The 21,478-nt window shown below is 36.6% G+C and overlaps 1 protein-coding gene across 2 annotated transcripts in view; it reads right to left on the reverse strand.

The window, feature by feature from the left end:
* WDR72 (WD repeat domain 72) overlaps positions 1 to 18,190 on the reverse strand; it is a 101,558-nt gene extending 83,368 nt beyond the window's left edge. Inside the window, exons 1-12 of one of the 2 annotated variants that reach the window (XM_027883069.1) lie at positions 18,036 to 18,190; positions 16,667 to 16,828; positions 15,528 to 15,634; positions 12,498 to 12,576; positions 9,446 to 9,620; positions 8,893 to 8,969; positions 7,239 to 7,358; positions 5,203 to 5,348; positions 4,753 to 4,849; positions 2,200 to 2,341; positions 1,666 to 1,911; positions 906 to 1,126 (exon numbers count right to left, since the gene is read on the reverse strand). In XM_027883069.1, the coding sequence (XP_027738870.1) occupies positions 906 to 1,126; positions 1,666 to 1,911; positions 2,200 to 2,341; positions 4,753 to 4,849; positions 5,203 to 5,348; positions 7,239 to 7,358; positions 8,893 to 8,969; positions 9,446 to 9,620; positions 12,498 to 12,576; positions 15,528 to 15,634; positions 16,667 to 16,828; positions 18,036 to 18,041 (1,578 nt within the window). In that variant the 5' untranslated portion in view covers positions 18,042 to 18,190. Of the gene's footprint in view, positions 1 to 905; positions 1,127 to 1,665; positions 1,912 to 2,199; positions 2,342 to 4,752; positions 4,850 to 5,166; positions 5,349 to 7,238; positions 7,359 to 8,892; positions 8,970 to 9,445; positions 9,621 to 12,497; positions 12,577 to 15,527; positions 15,635 to 16,666; positions 16,829 to 18,035 lie in introns of both variants that reach the window. The other variant, XM_027883068.1, reaches the window with a different exon arrangement.
* Positions 18,191 to 21,478: the final 3,288 nt, after the last annotated feature.

A 21,478-nucleotide genomic window follows, 5' to 3' on the forward strand; every position in this document is an offset into this window, starting at 1 on the left:
AAATTACCTTAAACTGTTGTTCATCTGATGTAAAATTATGTCAGGTCTTATGACAAAAGAATGTATTTCTAATGAAAAACTGGGTAAGTTCAAATTCATTTTACACTCTGTGGATCTGATTCTGAAAAGCCTTCCCTTCCTGCAAGTAATTTTTGGTGACACATAGAGGAAATTCCCTATGGAAAAATTCAGCTCTTTAAAGACTGAAGCAACACCCAAGCAGGCATTAAATCCTACCCAGTTTTCAGGAAAAGGACTTAAAAGTCCTTTTTGACTACTGTATTTTAACTTGTGAGCAAACTGAGTCAATCATACACATCAAATATGTCTTCACAGGCTTCCTGAGAGGAAAAGCAGAAATCTCAGCCCCATGGAACACAACGTTCAAAAAAGTTACATAGAGCATTCAGTACAATAAATCTTCATCTAAATTCAACTTCAAGATTCTATTAGAAAACAACTCTAAATTATTCCAAGTCTCACATCATGCAAAAGCATACATGCAAAGGACCACAAAGACGTGTCAGGAACCAAAACAAAATATACACATTTTGGATCATGAGTATTTTAATCTAATATTTTCTTACTATGTTGAAGCTCCTGGCCTTACCAAGTACACTTTTTAACTTCAGAAGTAGGATTTAATCAGATTAACATATAGGTTGATAATCATGACATTAAAAATGGTGACTATAACATTAAGAGCTCCAATTTAATAAATCACTGAAGTTACAGACTTGCAAGAACCCAACCCCCTGAAATTAAAGGCAACTTTGAAAGAAGGCAATTAAGTGAGGGCAAACTAAGAATAAATTGCTTACATATATATATATGCCCTCACACAGAGATAGGCATATAGAGATATTTTTTTCTTTTAAGACATCATTTATTATGCTTTTACTTACTCTGTAGTTTTCTGGAGATCGCAAGAGCTCTGTGACTGGACCAGATTGCAGATTAAACTGGTGCAAGATGTTTCCAGTAAACATATCCCAGCAGATCACAACAGAATCCTGGCCCCCTGATAACAGCCAGCTTGGATCAAATCTTACTGATTTGTCATGTGGATAAAGTAAACAAGTGACTCTGCTACTATGACCATTCAGAACCTTATAAGGTAGATGATCTGAAACAAGAGGGTATGTAAATTATTTTTGTTCTTTAAGAATAGGGGTTCCATGTTTTACAGCATATTTCCTAAAAAGCAGGACATTCCAAAGACTAAATACAACAACCCTTTACACGTGGTCAAAGAATTCTGGACCTGCTCCTAAGAGGGAAGACGAAGTTCTACAACCTGAGCTCCATCTATTGAGATGAATTCTTTATATTCCCTTCAGTGGAATGATCTTTAAAGAGCCAATTACAAAGAAAACTACCAACCCAATTGTGCTATGCAACATCTCATTTCCAGGTGATTCCACCCCCACAGCCATTCCCAGACTCCTAACAGTGGAAAGCATCTTGATATTATTAAGCTGGGATCTAGTAGATCAGCTACAGAGGAAGAAAAACACCCTTAATCTTCCCTTTTCCTCATTCAATCCCTGACCATCTGCCCTATTTTTCAGAGAATTTTTAGAGGGATCACTGGAGGGGATGCCAGAAGGATGCACTCTTCTGTGCTTGACTGAGATGAAACTGAACATAATTGTTGAAACTTACCTTTAAACAAAGATATGTTTCCTAAAAGTCTTGCTTTTGCAGTTTTTAAACCTAAAGTTACAAAAATTTTCCCATTTTCACATCCACACACGAGCTTATCGAGCCCAGATATGTACACAGAGGAACTGACAACTGCAGCTTCAATTCCATCTTCAGATGCACAAAGATGATCAATAATGCCCTCTGACATGGAATGGTGCTTATCAAAATTATCCTGAAGAGTCCACACTGCTGTGATTGGGATCTCTAGAGGGTGGGGCAAGAGAGGATTTTTACGTAAAACAAAATATAAAAATTCAAATAAAGCAAAATACATATTTTCATCTCTTTATCACTTCCCTTAACTTATCCCTTCTCCAGCCTAGAGATGGAAAGTCAGCAGCTGCTATTCCTTTTATCTACAGGCAATCATCACACAACAAGTGAACATCACTTTCTAGTGTGAAAAGATTTTAATGAGAATTTCAGTTTTCATGAAAATTGACCTCAAGTCACATTGAAAAAGATGGTAGCAACGTGCCAAAAGTGCCAAACCTTTTGGTGAACCATCACATGTTGACACAGGGACATCAGGAACATGCCACAGAGTGATCCTTCCTGAAGCTTCACCAGAAAAAAGAACTTTATAGAAAGGTTCCTTTCTTTCATTCATGAAACCCATGACAAAAGGAAAACTCTGCCAAAAAGAACAGCAAATCAATATTCTGTAAGAGCTGATAAAATTCATACAGTAATTAATTGCAAATGCAAAGGCTTTTTTCATCAAAAGCTGTAAAGATATCAAACAAACTATGGTTACTTCTTCACCTGCCACTAAGTCCTGCTCAGACCAAGTCTACTCTGCCTGGTGCAAACCTCTCAAGGGTCACCTCTGCTTTGCCAGTCAGTAATCTTAGTTAAACCTACATCCCAAATGGAAATTCTCCCCAGATTTACTGTCTCCAAACAGAGAATCCATCAATAATATCACCAGCATATAAAAAGAATGGCAGTGTAAGCATCAAGATCAGACCAAAAAAAACAGTGAAATTGATAATTTTTGCATCAGAACAAATTCAATGGAGCATCAATCATCACATCTTGAATTACTACAATTAAGGAAAGGTAAAAATTACATTTTTATATTGGAAATAGATTATAACACCATCACTGAGTCATGGGGTGCCGGAGCACAACCAAAGAGTGCTGGTGAAGGGTCTGGAGCACAGATCTGATAAGGAGCAGCTGGGGGAGTTGCAGTTGTTTAGCTTGGAGAAAAGGAGGCTCAGGGGTAATCTTAACACTCTCTACAACTACCTCATATGTTGGATATACCTATTTACAACACTGAAGTTTGGGAGCCAATTCCACTAAAATCAACTGTACTGTAATGTGGTTCAGTTTAGAATCTCAGAATGGAGATCAAAACAGATCATCACACAGGCAGTTTTGTGGTCTCAGAAATCTGCTATAAAAATTAATCAGGTAGTAAGTAAATATTAATGCAGAAATAATAAAGAGCAGGTCACTTCTAAAGCAAACTTTTGGGGAAAGCATGGATGAACTTTCTACACCACTGTAACCCTATTATTTGCTAAGCCATGTGTTTTGGTTATTTCTTTTCCCTCACCTTTCCTAACCTTTTGGCATCCTTCAGCAGTTATCCCCTATCTGATTTTAGAGCACAGCATTGGGGGAAAAAAGCTGAATGGCTTATGTTATTTCCCTTCAACTCAAAATTAAATCTGTCAGGTTTCAGGGGATGACACAACAAAAATGCTTCCTAAGGGCCTACATTTGTCAACAGAAAGAGAACACCAGAAAACCTCACACAGACATGTACTTAACAGTGTTTCAGTCAGGTACAAATAAAAACCTTCAGAAACTGTTTAAAGACCTGCTTGAGCTGTCACAAAAATACACAAACTAGTGCAACTTCAGGCAGGAATTAAATTCACACCTTCCAGCAGTTACAAGTTCATAAACAGTATTAGCAATAAAATCTAGCAACAAAACCAGAGCCAAAGCCACACAGAATAATCTGTTATATTTTTTTTGGTTCATTTTTTGCCAAAGAAGCCCTGCCATATATCTTTCCTGCCCACCAACCCCCAACTTCCCAATTATAAACAATTTTCTACTTTTTAAATCACAACTGGTTTTACCTATTTCTTTGTGGTCACACAGAGCACTACTAAAAAAAAAAAAGAGTCAAAATACAGTTACCCAACATAGCTGAATCCATTTGAGAGGCTTTGTCTACACAGTAACTTCTAAATTTAAAATCAGTGTGACATACTCTGCTAAACATGAATTCTCAAAATTATAAAGATCATCTACTTTTTCAGCTTTCTCTTTTCTTACCATGAGAGGTTTCTTCAAGCAGAGCCCCTGGTTCTGGAGGGAGCCACATGTGTGTAATTTTCTGCACTGGGTACTGTCAGTCCTCACACAGTGCAGCAAAGTCAGGAATGCAATTGTGCCTCAGAAGGCTCAGGACAACAGTACTCAGTACTCTGGATAAAATGCCACAGATTTTATCCAAACCCCTTCAGTTTAGGATGGACACACATGAGAAACAACCTGCTTATGCAGTTATATTGAAACATGCACGTATTTCCTAATAAAACAAGAACTGAGTAACTTGCTTATATTTTGCTTGTGTGTTGGCTCTTTTGATTTTGGTTTTATGGAGAGGAGGTTTTTTGTTATTTGGGTTTATTTATTTATTTATTTATTTTACAGGTTTAAAAGTAGAAGTTTCAGAAGTTCTAAAACAGAGCACACCTTTACCTTAAAAGAAAGCTCTTTTGCCAAAGTTAGGAAAAGAAACCATCAACCATTTCAACAATTAGCCTACGTATAGTTGAAAATAAAGGCATTTTTTTCCCAATGAAAAAAACTAAATATAGCCAGAAAGCAAGACAAAAGACACTATAAACATCTTCAAGTTTGTAATTAAAGATTTTAAAATGAAGGAATAAGTGTTAATCATTGTTCTCATAGAACAATTAAATCTGTTGATGAATCCACCAAATTTTTTAGGGATTATTCATGTAACTGCAAACAAACAATAAATCAAGTTTCAAAGTTCACTGCAAACTTTACCTTATTTTCCTTCATATCGGTAAAGCAGAGTAAATGAGGATAAACAGTTTCTTTCAGCACCTTCCCATCAGCAGGATATATGCTTTTAGAAAGCCCACTGCATAATTAAAAAAAAAAAAAGCTTTAGGAAGTCATCTTGTTTTAGAAAGCAGAACAGCAACGTCCAAGATTCACAAGTTCAATTAAAAGTTACCAAATAAGTAATTACAAGCGACTTTGTGAAATCACAGCACCAGCTGCCCAAGTTCTACATGGCTAATCTTATTCCTGTGTCCCCTGCTGTGTCAAACAAAGACTGAGGGCTGTCAAACTCCGGCTAAATCTTTGAGTGCCAAAGTGGTTTTGTTCTGGTTTTTGATCATTTGCAACATGCAGAGATTTTCCATAGTAACCCTCCCAAAGTTCATCTTGTACCTGAACTTTTTGTGTGAATTTCCCATCTGAGCCCACCTGTTTAGCAGCTGGTAGATGTAACTGTGGCCATCTTCCGTCCAGATGATAAGTCTGTAAGCTGCCAGCACTTCTCCACCAGCAAAGCACTGACCACTTTTACAGAACTCAGTACAAAGCAAGGAGAAATCACAATAGTCATAGACCTAAGCTCAGAAAAACAAAATATAAACAAACAGCACCGGCACACTCATTTTCATTTCAACTGGTTTGGGGCAACGGATCAGGATGTACAACATGAGCCTGACCCTTTGTAGTTGGACTGACTCTTTTAAAGCCAAAGCAGTTTTGATACTAAAAGTACTGCAAAGTCAGAATCAAACCATACCTTTCCAAGTTAAAGAAACTGACAAGAAAAAAAAAAAAAAAAGAAAAAAATAGCATTAGGGTCATATGTTAAGATTAGGGCATTTTGGATGGGATTTAATTTGGTTTTGCATTGCACTCATTATTAATATTTAATGGGTTAGTAATTTCTTATAAAGAGGTAGATAATGAATTTAGAACATAAACATGACAGTCAAGACTTCAACAGAAGGTAAAAATGCTTCTGCCTGATTCTTGAAAAGATTATCTGCTGGTATAATCACAGCACAAATCTTAGCAATGTCATTTTTTCTTTTCTTCTCTGGAGAGCAAGGCACACAGGGTTTTTTTGTTTGTGAAGTGGTTTGTTTTTTTCGGGTTTTTTTGGTGCAAATTAATTGAAAGTAAAGAATATATAATTCCTCTTGCAAGAATTCTCTTTTTTTGTTCCTAGATCTGGTAAAAAATTGATTTGTTTGCTTCCTTTTGACCTTCCCATTTTAAGCCAGGATATGATATGACAAGGACAACCTAGGATATTATCTCCTTGTTCGTGTTCGTAGTGGTTTCACCGAGAGAATATTCATAGTCACATTTTTGTAATTTCTTCCAGCAGTGTAAGGAAATAGATCTCAGAATGAGAATTTCTATGAATTATTAATAGGTAATTTCTATTCATTAGCTAATATCCTCTGTATTTCATTATTACAGAAGTGGCTTAATGAGACACTCTGAACACAATCTGAATTTCTCCTATGCTACCTGCCACACTCCTTTCTATTTAAAATATGATCACTATTGCTTCTTACATTCATTGAAACATGGAAGTTAAAAATCAAAAATGACTTATGCATCTATAACATTGCTTTAAGTAAAGTATGAGTACTTAAAAGCATAATGGAGATATTAAAAAACACATGCACCTCTTGTGGAAAAACATTATAGAGACTAATAGAAAACAATGCATATTACAGACATTTTTCCATGAAAAACGTATCCATTCTATACATGAAATTTCCCTATAGGTGCTTTTGTACAGCATTTAAGTAGCCCAATAGACATCTCCAGGGCAGTCTACAACTGCATTATTCAAAGTTGTAGGTGAAATATTTGCCCCACCCCAGTATCAGCAGTGGTGCTTGAATCAGTTACATGTGTTGAACTCAGCACTCAGGCTCAAAAGACATTTCATAACACTGGGAAAAACAAATACAGAATTTTTACAATAAATTTCAGTTTAAATGCATTTAAATTTGTATTATCTGCAAATGTTATTAGCTTATTTTAAATGTTTGTTATTTTCTTACAGCTACAAGAGAAAGCACTATAATGTAGGCTGGCTTCCATCAACAAAGGTCCCTGGTTCCCGAGGACTTGCCAACTGTGCTCACTTCTGTCACACTTGAACAGGATTTTTCACATTTTTCTCCCTGTAGAGGGGACTAAAATGCACTTAGAACCCTGAAACTGCATAATACTCAAAGTAATCCCCTTTCTATCCAGCCAATTTAGTGTTAAACTATTAAAGCAGATATACATTGATAAAAAGTAAAAGCTTCCTCTCATTCAGGCAGTTCAGATAAGCAGAAAGGGGTTACAGGTATTACTGTATCTGACAACTGGTGAACAGTAAGTTAGGGAGAAGAACAAGTATCTTCATGTAAAAAACATCCTAGCTTTTCAAAATTATTAACAACATTAAAGAGAAAGTACAATGCTCAATAACATACCTGCCAGCACATGGAGGACACAACTAGAAGGAGCCTTTCTGTGTAAGTACAAAATCGAACTGCTTGACAACTTACACAGTCCAGAGATTTTGATTCCTTCTCACACACACTTTGTCTCTCCTTTAAGCACAGAGGAAACAAAAGCCATAAGATTTGTTCCAGGTAGCTGAGCTTTTACTTTTAGGATGGAAATAATGCATTGAAAAGAACTTTCTGTCAACGGACTCTCAAAATTCAAAGCAGCACATAATTCTTAATTAAAAATAAGATTGAAAGACAACAGGGTTCACAACTACCATGCAAAGAGAAGACATTCAGAGTGGCTCAGACCTGGATCTCACTTAAAGTGATAATAAACATGGAGAAGGACTAAAGACAGGTCATAAACAGCATCTGCTCTAATAAGTATCTGGTAAGTGTCCTCCAGTGAAAAAAAAAAAAATAGCTACAACAACCTATAAACTGATAGTATGAGATTCAGAAAGGTGGATGAATATCAGACTTTCCCACTCATCCTTGTCGCAACCAGGATAGTCTAAGATGTTGGTGTTGCCATGTCTTGTTTGAACTTAACACCCTTAAAAAGTAGTGACAAAGTAATTCATTTTCTGAGTTTTGCACTGCTGAATGGATAGATTATTAAAAACAATATATGCATTTTCACACTTTTTGTGCAAATATCAGACTTACCAAAGTCATCCTGCTCAAAATTATGATCTAGGAATTATATGTATTAATTATTTATTAAATCACTTAAAACTGATTCTGTTTCGAAAAACACCTGCAGTATCAACACATCTCAGAGGGGTTATATGTATGCTTGGAATCATGGTTATAAAACTGCAAACCATTTACGTACTACACTTTGCAGCTTCAATTAATTCCAAAGAAATTCAACAATATTTATGAAAATACTGCTCTTTATGAAATAGCTGGATTGTCACTAACTTTGCACCAGACCCTTCACAAAAGGCGGCCCCAGGCAGTAAAAAGAGGGCACCACAGCGTATGATTCTGGTATTTGTATTCAGTTGTTAGCGTTACCAGAATTTTTACAACATGACAGTGGGTTTAATTCAAACACAAAACATTGTATTCCTTTTCTAGCACCTGTTCATGTCAAGTGACAGCTGCTGAGAATATTAACACAGAAAAGAATAAATGAGTTTGAAGAGAGAGGAATAGGGCACTTGACACAGCAAGAGTCTTCTCCAAGTGAAGACACAACATTGTGAAAGGCAGAGAGAGGAAAACCAAGCCTAAAGGACTATTTTGAAGAAAGAAAGCAGGGTGAAGAGGGAGCACAAAGGCCAATATTGAAGAGCTCTAAGTTTAAAGGACACATTGAAGGGGTTCAATGACATTACCAGGACAGTAGGAAAGCACATGGCAACTTCAGCATCATGGAATAGGAAAAGAGATGAGAAGCTTGGGCACAAGACAGAGCAGTCGTCAAGGCAAGAACTGTCCAATGGCCCAATTCATTTTAAATAATACTATGAGGATGTGTTCTCAGAATTTTGTAACAAAAGTAACTAAATCTGTTTAATACCTGTACAGAAGATTTAAATTTATTCATATTCTACTTCAAAGTAGCCTTTACTTGAGAATATTCCTACATTGATGTTATTGCTGCTTCACATCTCAAACTGACCTGGATGCTATTCAGAGATGATGACAGGTCCCACACTTTAAGAACTCCAGTTACAGACACTGCAACCAAAGAGTCTTCTGTGAAAAGTTAACAGTGAGATAGTGAGTTTGAAGTCAATTCAAAGAGTACCTACCCTATTCAACACCAAAACACAGATTCTGTAGGACACTGCTTAGACGAAATATCAGTTTTACACAAAAAAGATAACTAATTGGTTAATATACAAATCGTAAGCAAATTGTGAATCACGTGTTAACAGAAAGAACTGTGGTTTAGTGCCTTTAATTTCCCTGATACTATGAAACTAATTTGTACTTATATCCAAGAAATGAGCTGCTCACAGCCAGTGTAGAGGTCTTTCTCTAAAAAATATTTTAAATGAAACCTGATCAACATTAGGAGCATTAAAAACACCTCATGCTATCAATGAAACATTGAAATCTTATACATAACTGCTCTGTAAAACATGATTTGATATTAAATCAAGTAGGATCCTACTATTTATAAATATTCTATCACAATTTGCCTACATAAACACACCTAAAACATATACCTTGAATTCTTGCAGAGTGTACAATACACATACAATTTATCCAATCAGAAGAGTGAGATGATGACAAAGTGTGAAGAACATCCAAAGTCTTAGCATCAATAATAAGGACATCCTGATATTCTCCACAACAAAGCAGCCAGCCTTCACCTGTCATCCGGAATGAGCAATGGTAATACTGGACAAGTGGAAAGCAGAGAGTCAGCATGAAGAGCTACAAACGGCATGGATGTTTCTCACATTAAGCATTTCATACTTGGATTTGTAATCAGCACTTGCAGTATTACTAAAAAAAATCTAAGGCATATGTGAAACCATACACAGTGTTGCTACAGACATAAGCATGGCATATAGCTTAGAAAGAGGTGCTTCCTACTTCAAGGAGTATCTGCCTTGTGTAAATATTAGGATTTCTGTAATTTTGAGAAGGAATCAAGGTGTTAATTTTCATTAATTGCTAAGGAGTTTGGGGCCTGTTTCTCATTTCTCTCCAAACATTTAACAAAGGTCCAGTTATCAAGAGGCATCTAAAGAACTAAAAACAGGTGAACATGCAGAATATTCATTATTAATTTTTTCATAATGAATTTCTGAGTATTTTCCAGGAAGGATTTCTACTCCATGAGATATTCTTTGTTTTGACATTAAATGCCCCACTGTTCAGAAGATTGATTCTTTCTCAACAATCACATAGAGAAATAAAAACCAGACACAGCAAAGGAACAGAGATGACAGTGGTGCAGAGGAACTATGAACATTGCTTTTTTGCCATGTGCTTTACATGTGCAAGAATACTTGTATTACATATGCATTTATCTGTAATTTTATACATAATTGCTATAAACATGTAAGTAGCCACCTCAAATAGAATTTACATTTAAATGCTAACCTTGAAATAAAGAGAACAATCATGTAGTCAGACAAAAATACCAGAGAGACCCACAAAACTGTACCTCATTTACAAGTTCTCTATAGAGTTTTGCTTATATAATAATTCTTAGTTTATCACTTAACAAATTGAAGTCTAAAAACAAAAGAAATATAAATAACTGGGACCAGGATAAATATTGCTACAGATATTATGAATAATCAGAGGCAGAACTGCTTAAAATTTGCAATTACTGTTACCCTTAAATTAGGCTTGAACTGGAGGATCTGTATAGTCAGTTATTCCTTTGAGAAAATCCCACACTGGTTAAGATCCACAAATGGTTAAGTGTTGACTCTGATGTTAAATTTCATTTCAAATGGCAAATATTCAGTTTGCACTACTTGACATCTGCCATTCATAGCTGAATCATCTACCCTGAACAAAAGGAACCTACCAGAACAGGTAGGTTACTAGTTCAATTAAAACCTAATGAAAAATAAAGTAACAATTTCAAATTATGATGCTACTGAAATCAGTGTGCACCAAATCTTCCAGACAATAAGACTGTAGGGAATTATATTCTCACAGGTACTACTGCAGCACAAGCAACCATTCCACACAGAACAACAAAAAGCCTGTAAAAAAAACACAAAAAACCCCACAACAACAACAAAACAATTTATTATAACTACCTGAAGGTTGCATTTTAATAAAATTTCACCTCCTAACACCATCTACTGTTTTTCCTAAGGAAGTTCTCTCACTAGAAGTTCTTATTTTCCTTTAGTTATTTTGCCCAAGTTATAAAGCAAAAATAACTATCCAGTCACAATTAAGTTTAGCTCACTTCTAACAGAGGTGAAGTACCCATTTTCTAAAAGTATTTGCTGCTCCTACTTAAGAACAAATATTCTGCCTCTGATCTCCACCAAAAATGTACCAATTGTCAGCTAATCAGCCGGGTCGGGTTTGCCTACTGCCCAGCAAGACTCATCTACAACTTCAACTATTAAACCTAATTAAGCATTAGCACAGAGCAGGTCATACTGCACCTCTATTAAATCATAATTTAAGCACTGAGGGTTTTGTGTATATACATTCATTTTAAGAATATATATGTTTTAAAATTCTGCAGAAATAAAAATGTAGAATAACTTCTCAGTGTATGCTTTTATACACACGCATGCATTAAAAAAAGAAGTTTATCTTCTGTAATTTTTGTTGCTTATTTACTCAAGCTTTTTCCTCTTCTTTATAATTAATTATTGTATTTGAACTATTTATGTCAACCAAAGTAGTGTCAGGAAAAACACTTCTGGAAGCTTTAAAAATTTTGGATTCAAAATTTGGCTAGTTTGGAGTTACATGAGGTTTCAGACTTCCATCATTTGGAGACGCAGTTCCACCATGGACTTCCTCACTGAAGAAAAACAGCATTTTAATAAACCTTGGAGCCTTGAGCTGCTCTTCTACAAACTGATCCAGAAATAAGCTGTGTCTCTGTATCAAATCCAGACACCTTGGGCCCCTCAATCACAAACACTCCCACATTCCAAAATCTAGATACTTATTATACCTGGCTACTGGTCAAAGCAGGCACCTGAAATTATCTGAAGTAACATTTAAAGCAATTTGGCCTCTGAAAATAAGGGATCTGTCCCAAGCTGTGCAACAAATGAAAGTGCATTTTTGGAACTGGAATGAGGAGGCTTTTGGAGGTCAGGAGTTAAGCATCAAAACCTTTCAAAAGTTTAAAAACAAGTCTTTCAGCAGATTGTCTCAAAATGTTTGGTCAGATTACTTGCAGTTCTAAAATATGTCATGAAAGAACCAACGTTAAGCTTGAAGTTTCCATGCACAAGACAAAAGTTTAAGACCATTTCACTTTGCAACTTGATGTACAAACACTAAGTTCATTTACTGCATTCCAACTAATTGCAGCTTAAAATAATCAGTTCGATTAGGTTAAGAAATTCAAAGGAACATCAAAGTCTCAATTATTTTCTTAGACAAAAGACAAAACTGAAAAAAAAAAAGATATAAAATTACTCATATTGCGACAGGGTTTTTTCTCCTAGGTTAGGATCTATACATTTAAAACTGTATGTTTCTGAAAAACATCATGTTAATTAAGCAAAAGTCTTGTAAGAACAGAGATGTCCCATAAGAAGTTGCTATACTTACATGGATTGCTGTATGCCTATAAGGAAGCTTTGTGTTCTCAATGCACTGTCCACTAGTAACATTCCAAACACACATCTCCCTGCCAAAGATAACTTCATGTTATTCTCTGTCATTTCCACTCAATTGGCTGGAATAATTTTGTGTCACCAAGTTTTTCTTTAGTGCTGTATTTAAGTGCAGTCTGGTCATTTATAAAGCTTTTTGTTACAGATTACTGGGTAAGAAAATGTTGTAGTCATTAGCAGGGGATGACATACAGTATCTGTTTCTTTTTGTTTTGGTAATTACACCCTGCTGCCTTGCAACAAACCCGGCTTTAAGGCCAACTCTGGTCTGCAACAAATTGTAGGTATACTGCCATTACAGCTCATCAACACGTCACTGGAACTATCTGTCACTGGAACTACATCCTCCTGAAAATGATTCATTTCACTGAACTTAAACCACACGTTTTGAAAGGCATCATGCATCATCTGCCGCACCGGACCTCGACTTCTGCTAAGAAGAAACAGTGCCATCATGAGGCTGCTCACGAAATCTGCTGCCGACGCTTGCCTGCCCGAATACCTGTGCGACAGCCCAGCTACACGCGGCTACATTTAAGGTTGATGTTTGAGAAAGACACTTTAGCCCGTTTTCCTTATCTACACATTATTCAACATGAGATGGGACTGGAGTGCACGAGACCCAAACAAATTAAATCTTGTAAATTAGGTTGTATGAGGTATGTTATCAGAGTTTAACAACTGAATGTTAAACTTTGATGCTTTTAGATTTTATTTAAGCAAAAATTATTATTTCCACAATTGAAACATTCATTTTATGATTTCTAACATTACATTGTAAGGCCTTTTCTGTATAAAGACTTAAGAGAACACATTGTGGAAAGTATTTTATTATATCAGAAATACTAATCAGTGATTTACATCTTAATCTTCCTATTTTCACATTTTATAATAATATAAATATATTACTTATATTTTTCAGCTGAGCAATAGCAGTGAAATCTATAAATCTGTAGCACAGCATCAGTCAGTAGACTCAAAGTCATAACCTAAACAGAATGCTTCTGCTGCTTGTTAAACATTTCCAGGCAGTGATTTTTTCCGTCTTTATATCAGAATAAGTTTTATTACTTTAGCTACACTTCTGTGATACATACATGAAAACATGTACAAATAAGACCAGAATGTAACTTCAGCTTCTTTCTATTGTACCTAATTTACTGTGTGCACTAGCAAGAAGTAATATCACACACTGATAAACCTCTCCTTCAGCATATGCTATAATGCAGACACAGAACATCAGTGAGAACTTATAAATCATTACAGATTAATTTATAGACAGACTTCCACATTAAAAGTACAAAAATCATGTTCAGTGCTCATTCTTCTGGAACCAGTCAGTCACATAAACTCTTAAAAGATTCTGAAGTTGTATAGGGAGGAGGGAGCATCATGGAATCATCTTCCATACAATTTCTTTCACTCTGACTACAAGGAGATGGAAGCTTGAAAACAGCAGAAGTGAGTTATTCACAAGCCAGAAAATGCAGTTGGACAAACACAGCATCTCCTGAAGATGAGGTTTCCTATTTGTAATTATCTCAACTTCATGTTACAGGGATTAGTGATGGATGCTCTGCCCTTATGTAATACAGACAACAAGTCAGCAGAAATTTGATAAAAGTGAACATTTAAAGGGGTCAGAAAATTATTCAATCCTCCCTATACACATTCCAAACAAGTTCAGTGAATGGAGTCCCTTCAGAGGCAGAATCTTTAGGATGAGACCATCTCTATGGTATATCCATAGCAAAATCCTTTCTCAACACTTTCCACACCAGTATTTTTGAAATAAGTATCTTCGCTCCCAATATGATCTGGAAACAGTACTGGATTAAGAGAATTTCAGAACTGAGATGACAAACAGCTTCATCTCAAAATCCTTGAGTAGAACTGTAGGAGAAACAAAATTGCAGAACAAAACTAGTTCCGTAGACTTCTCACCCTCCTTTCTGTACATAACCAGAACTGTTTACCACTACCTGTCTGGTGAGACTGTCTCATCTTTCAAGATGAAAAGAAAAAACAGTTTCAGGCTTCTTAAAGTTACCCCTTTCTTGTATACTCATGAGTGAATGAGAGAATCAGAGATCCTAGCAGCTGGAAAGGATAAATAAGCTCCTCAATGAGAAAATAGTAGCCTTAAGGTGCTATAAGGGGTAGTTTGAAGAAGAACAACTGACAGGAACTCTTCATGCAAAGAGGTTTCAACAGAGTTGCCCTGTTAATTGGAAAAGATGAACCCAAAATGAGAGAATATAATTATGCTGCAAGACAAAATTGTTTAGGAAAGCCCTTATGGAAGTAAGCAGCTATCCCTAACTACCTTCAACAGCTGAAATCCTGAAGAGATGGGCCTCAAACCCAGGCTAAAAAGATTATCACATTTTCAGAGATAAAAAAATTTTTGAATGCTAACCTAGCAGAACTGCAGAAATTAGTTTGACTCAAGTGATGGGCCATGGCACAACAAACACATAAGAGAAAAGCTGCAAGACCAAGACATATTCCAGAACAGCATGTCAGATTTAAAGACAGACAAGGAACACATATCCCTTTTATTCAAGGGCGGTCTTTTCTGTCCTTCAACAGGTACTGACTGAGGAACCAGAAACCAGATCAGTTTCTTTTACTGGTTCAGTTCTCAAGATGAGTTCAAGAGGAAACAGAAAAGCATCATGATATTAAAATGATCCTGAACTTGCTCATGCCCCGCAATAGCCCATTAGTCTCCCTTTGAATGCGGCCTAGCTGGACATCTGAATCTGCCAAACCTTTCTATTGCCTATGAGATAATCTCTTAAAACTATTGCACATAAGCAATATAGTAACTATCCTAAGTAGCTGCTATCATTTTTGTATCATGAAATTGGATTAAAACACTTCTGCTAATGTATAATCTGACCTACACCTGACATATATTGCATGAGTTAAGAAAAGAATAATTGAATATTCAGTTACCTACCCATTTTCAGTAGCACTTACTACATATGGTTGTTTTTCAAACTCTCTCGCTTTTGCCAAACAAGTTACAGAAGCAGTATGGCCAAAGAGAATTTCTTTAGAGGAAACCTAGGAGAATAATACAATGGTTTAACTTAAACACAATAATTTCTATATAAACTAAGGATATCTAAACCCAAGAAAACACTACTTGTAGATATTAATAAGTACTTGTCAACCTGCTTTATATTCTTATGTTCTTCATTCTGGAATGCACAAAGATGTGGATGAAATCTGCAGTTTGCATGAAGTACAATTTTTGTATTCACTGCAGCCTAAAAATTGCAGCTTCTGAAGAACATATGGAGCATCAAATGTTATAAAACAGGCAATGTGCACAACACCTCTGGCCTTCACCCTACAGCATGAGAAGTAGGAACTGATAGACCAAAGCTCTTAAGGATGTGTTTCAAATCACGTTTAAATAACCCCTCTGAATAGCTTCACTGCATGCAAGGGTCTGAACTGAAAAAGGTAGCCCCATAAAAATGCAAACTTTCAGGCTATATTTGAGTACAAATGGGGCAACTAAATATAAAAAAGATCTGAACTGCAGTTCTAGCAACACAGAATAAAAAGAAACATAGGAATTGTTTTGACTCTGTTCCATTCTCAGGAAAAAATATGAAATAACCAAAGCAATAATTCGCATCGGAGTTATACCCAAAATGCAAATTTCATCTCCTTCAATCTTTCTTGAATTTTTACATTGTTAACCTGGTAGATACCTGTGGTTTTATAAAAAGATACTTTTTCCTAAATGACCGGCCATGCTCAGCAACTGATTTACAAAAGGGAAAAAAGACTTCACAAGATAGGAATCATAATAATTGTATGTACTGAGTTGCTGCCATTACTCAGAGTACGGAGTCTCAAATTATAATCCACAGGTCATGCTAATCTATGAAAAGATTTCCCAAGTCTGCAAATAACAGGTTGCTCATATAGGCATTTCACTTTTTGCTTCATGAATTTCCTGTAACAAATACCTTTAAAATATCTTTAAAAATTCATCTGAATAAGTGCAAGTCTGGATAATCTCACTGCCAATAAGATAAAACTCCAGTCTATCTGGCAAACAGTAGCACAGTGGACACAAACCTTTAAGTCAGATGAAAGATCCCAGAGACATATTTGTCCTTCTTGACTCCCTGTAACGATGGTCTGCTGGTCATCTGTGATCAGCATGGCAGTGATGCTGTGGGAGGGAGCTTTTCTCCCCCACACGGCCACAGCCGGCACTGATGTCTTCATAGTCAGCACCTGGAAACAGAAACAAGTCATGATGATCCTAAGCAACATGAAATGTAAGAAAAAACAACCTAAAAATAAGGCAATGTAATCAACATCTGAAAAGGGAAGCTATAAAGTGGTGCTATAAGGACTTGATGAGGCATTGAAACATTTTATTTGTGTTGCCAACATCACACTGACACTTCTGGGGACAGGTACTATCCCAGTACTGAAATATCAGCCACAGGAGCTGTGTGCTGCCCCACAAACTGGTTCAGCTCTGATGGGCCCATGTAACTGTTTCTTCCTCATTTTGGTTGGTGGAGTACACAGTGGCTCCCCTGTACCCTCCAGCTAACAGTGGTGCTCATCCTCAGCACTGCTGGAGCACAGGGATGGCACAGGAGCCATCTCTGTCAATAGTCTGTGATCACTGGGAGGGTAAGGCAAGAGAAAAATAATAGGGCAGGAAGGATAGAACTGGTGGTGGGTCAGAGAGGAAGAGAAAAATGAGGCCCAAGACAGCAAAGCACTGAATACTCAACCATTCTGTGGCATCTCCTAGAAACAAGAACCGGAAGAAAGGGGGAGGCAGAGTTGCAAGCTGGGAAACAGGGAGAATGAAAAGACTCTTCCTGTTGCCCAAGTCATAAGACCCTCGTCCAAAAAATTTATCACCTAATAGATTTGCCCCTGCTGCATAAAACTAATTTAATGGAATTGTCCAAAATGACTGATGGCCATTAGTTAATTCAGTATACATTCTTAAGAACTGTATTTCCAGGAAACTCTTTCAATGTCTATGCAAACACCAGTACTTACAAAGTATTCCAAAAATCTTCTTATGAAAATGTTCTACTTTGCTTGTTTTTAAATTTGATGTCTGTTCATTTTAAAACCCCTTTTGCTTTTGAGCTGCATTCCGTAGAAACCAGTAACATACCCAGCAAGCATGTCTCCTTTGGGTCAATTTAAGTGAAAGTATTGATTGCTAAATAGTGACACAGATGAACAATGTCCTTACCATCTTTAAATGAAAGAGTCCTACACTAAACTGCCAGTGTCTACCTTAGCCCAAACCCAAAAATTCCCATATATACAAGCCACCTGTTTCAAAACTCCCAAATTATTGACTGGAGTACACAACAGCATCCTGCACTCCTTTCCTGTATCCTATGGTGGTGGTTCTTCATTTTTCCAGTGAGTCTGTACAGATGCTTCTAAACCATCTATTTACCTCCATTTCCTTTCCACTTTCCAGAGAAAATGCCAAAGATTGTTGTCAGTTGCTTCTAGTTACTGCCAAGAATGGAGGCGGCTATAAATTTGACTTTTGCATGTGAAGCAACTCTTTTAAAAACTGAAATTCTCTTCAACTTCACTGAGGGCAGTTTTGACTTCCAACAGCATGACAATGAACAGACAGCTGACAGATACTGAGCAATGTAAAAAATGTTTGTATACATAAAGATGTTATTCCCAAGTGTGAGTGAATAAGAAAAAAAACCAGATTTTAAGCTGTTTCAGATTCACCACTGTCTAAGGCCACTTAAATATTTTAATTTTCTTTTCAAAAATACTGTACATCACCTACTTTTTAATCCAGGTAGCAATAATACCATTGAAAAGATACTTCAGAGAAGGTGAGCTCCTGTTTGTTGTGGAGAAAGGAGAGACAACAAAGCCCTTTGCACATCCTGAGCAAAGATGTTTAAAATTAAATATGATGCTAAAGTAGTGTAGTTGGGAGAAGTCAGTGAAAAAAAACATGACAGTAAAGCTGAAATCTTGTGATGAGACAGGATCTGGGTAGAACAAAATGCATGGCAACCAGTAACAGCAAATCAAAGAAAGTAATATAGAAATGATGGAAAGGAACATGAAGAGCAATTCCTGTGACATTCAGAAAACACCACAGGATAGAAATGGAGTAACACTGTAAACGCTATGTTAGTTTCTTACTGCAAAAGGATTTTCAACCCTATTTTTCTGTAATCTATACAATTTTTTTTTTTGTTAATATAACATTCAAGCTGCATTAACTATCTGTACAACCAAGTAACAAATCACGGCCATGACAAACAGCTCAAAAATTGCTTTTTCATCAGGTTCTAGGCATAGGATTTAAAAGGCAAACCAGGGGTTTCAATCTGCCCTCTAGAACATCACAGCAAAGGCTCTGTCATGGTCACGATGCAGCAACAAAGCCACTTCTAAGATGAGACTCTTAAAACACACTGCTGTTTGGTTGTAGTGTTTCCCAACAAGAAATTCTCCATATAAAAACTCCTTTGGAGTTATTTTAAGAAGCAGTCAAAGGGATCAGGGTATTTTCTTTAACTAGAAGATTTAAATGGAGGATAACTTAAGCTATGCTTAAAGAAAGTGTAACCCAGCACAACAGCAGGGAAAGCAGGGACACACACAGGAGTATCTTCATTACTACAACTAAAAGCCTTAAGTGACACAGAACTGGCCTTGATTCCTGACAGGAACATGAGATGAAGGGCTCAGTTCCTGAGGAAAAGGGCTGAAAAGACTGGTATGGCAGCCTAGCCAGGTCCTGCCACACAACCTCACACAATGTCAAGGGCAGAGGAAGAAGAATCCAGGGAAAACATGGAGGTCACGAGTTTGTTAAGCTAAATCTCATTTAGTTTCATTTAAAAGCTCTTTGTGGGTATATAAAAAACACTGAGAGCTGTTATTGATCTCAGCATTAGAATTTGACTTTTCTAAAATTTATTTAGACACTATTATGGTTACTGGTAACCATGAAGTCCTTTTCTCTTGCAGAAATAAAAGGTTGTATAATCAATCTACTTATATGGTTTTAGTTATCAGCAAAAAAAAAAAAAAGTTGCTATTTCCATAGGGCTCATAAAATGGTGGCTGCCAAAACAGTTTGATAACTAAAATCCCGAGTCTTTAAAGTGCATTTGCTTGCATACCATGTAAGTCATTTATACTCCTACCATGGGAGTGTTCAATTAGTGTAAAACACCATAAGGAAGCAGAATTCAGGTTTGTACTGCACTGAATACTGAATATTAAGTCATAAATTATATTTTCTTGTAAAGGAAGCATAGAATTGAGATCAATATTCTTAGCAGAAGACCTACTGCTGAGCAAGTGATGGGTAACAGAACTCAAATCAACAAGTTAAGACCAAAAAAACAGATAGAATTAGCTAATGTATAGATGAACTATTTGCAAAACTTTTAATTACCCATGAGTGAGATGAATTAATTAAAAAATACTACTACATACAACACTGGTTATAAGAGAATTTAATTTCATTTCGACTGAAATGTTATGAGAATATTTAGTACTATTTCCTTTATGTTAAGACTGAAGCAAAAAAGAAAGCAAGCAGAAGATATAGAAATTTTCATGTTAATAAAACACTCTTTAACTTCGCTCCCCCTCCTGCTTCTTGGTTAACTCTTCTTTTGGATTAAAATATTTTGATGCACAAGTAGTTTGATGTGAAACCTTTGCTTCTAAATGAACCAGGACTGCACTAGAAATGCAGCATATTCAAAATGCACACATTTTTTCTGACAATACTCAGCTTTAGCAAATGTGTTAGTGATGCTGATGGCACCTGTAGCAAACTTCTCTAAAATAAAGTCAACAGATACTTATCAGACAGTCCCTTAAAACAAGGTAACAATTGTTTCCACAAAGTCAAATATTGCTCAAGGCATTTCTGAGCTGCACGGAGCTTATCAGCACGTGTCAAATTCCTGCAGCTCTGCCCACTCAAGTATGTCTGATTTGCAGCACTAACCCCTAATTCAACTTGAAATCATGTTTCTCAGTCCTATTCTTATTTCTCCCTGCTTACAGCCTAATAAGCTTATTTGTCCTGCCCCTGTGACTACACTGCCAAAGTCTGCTCTCATTACTGAAAAGGTCCCTGTTTTTAGTTAAACACACCAGCTCATCTCACCACTAACTTGTTACGTTTCTACCATCCTGCTTCTAGTTCTATGAACATTTCTCACATCAAAACCACACCACAAACCTCTGTTAATTTGGAAAATGATCCAAATTTGCACAGCTTCAAGGACTTTGGTTGTACTACTTTAGCAACTTTGTGTAGCATTAAAGATTAATTTGGAAAGCTAAATACACCACTCTTTATTCTACAGAAGCCATGAGGTATTTAAAAGTCTAATCAAAAGCTTTAAGGGGCCAGAAAGCTGGAGCTCTGACCTTGAATGCCTTACTAAGCACATATTAATGCAAGGTCTTTTCCTCATCACTCAGCATTTTTGACTGGGACTGGTCGTGAACTGAGGGGAATGAAAAAGGTCAGATTACACCATAAAGAAACGGTGCCATCATAACATGAACCTTCCCCGTAGAACCCTGACTCCAAGTATTGGGAGCATATCTGGGCTCTGCTCCTCTACTGACCTTAAAACAAAAGGGAAAAACTGCCAGCTCCTCCACGAGGCTCATCTCACACCTTCCAATCTGCCACATAATTGTTGCTCTACCTCGGGCACACAGCCCTTCCCTGGGCTGCATTTTCTCCAGATAAAAAATGTAATCCTAAAGCAAGCGGCTTGGGAACACGTAGGTTAAAATGGAAGAGTGGTTTTTGTCTCAGGAGCATTACCACACGTGCTCTCAGTGATCTGAAGTGAGAAATCTGGATCCTGCTTTGCC

The sequence above is a fragment of the Empidonax traillii genome, unplaced genomic scaffold, assembly GCF_003031625.1.
Source record: "Empidonax traillii isolate 1590-97213 ecotype Southwest subspecies unplaced genomic scaffold, ASM303162v1 scaffold117:size1203958, whole genome shotgun sequence".
Classification (NCBI taxonomy): Eukaryota; Metazoa; Chordata; class Aves; order Passeriformes; family Tyrannidae; genus Empidonax; species Empidonax traillii.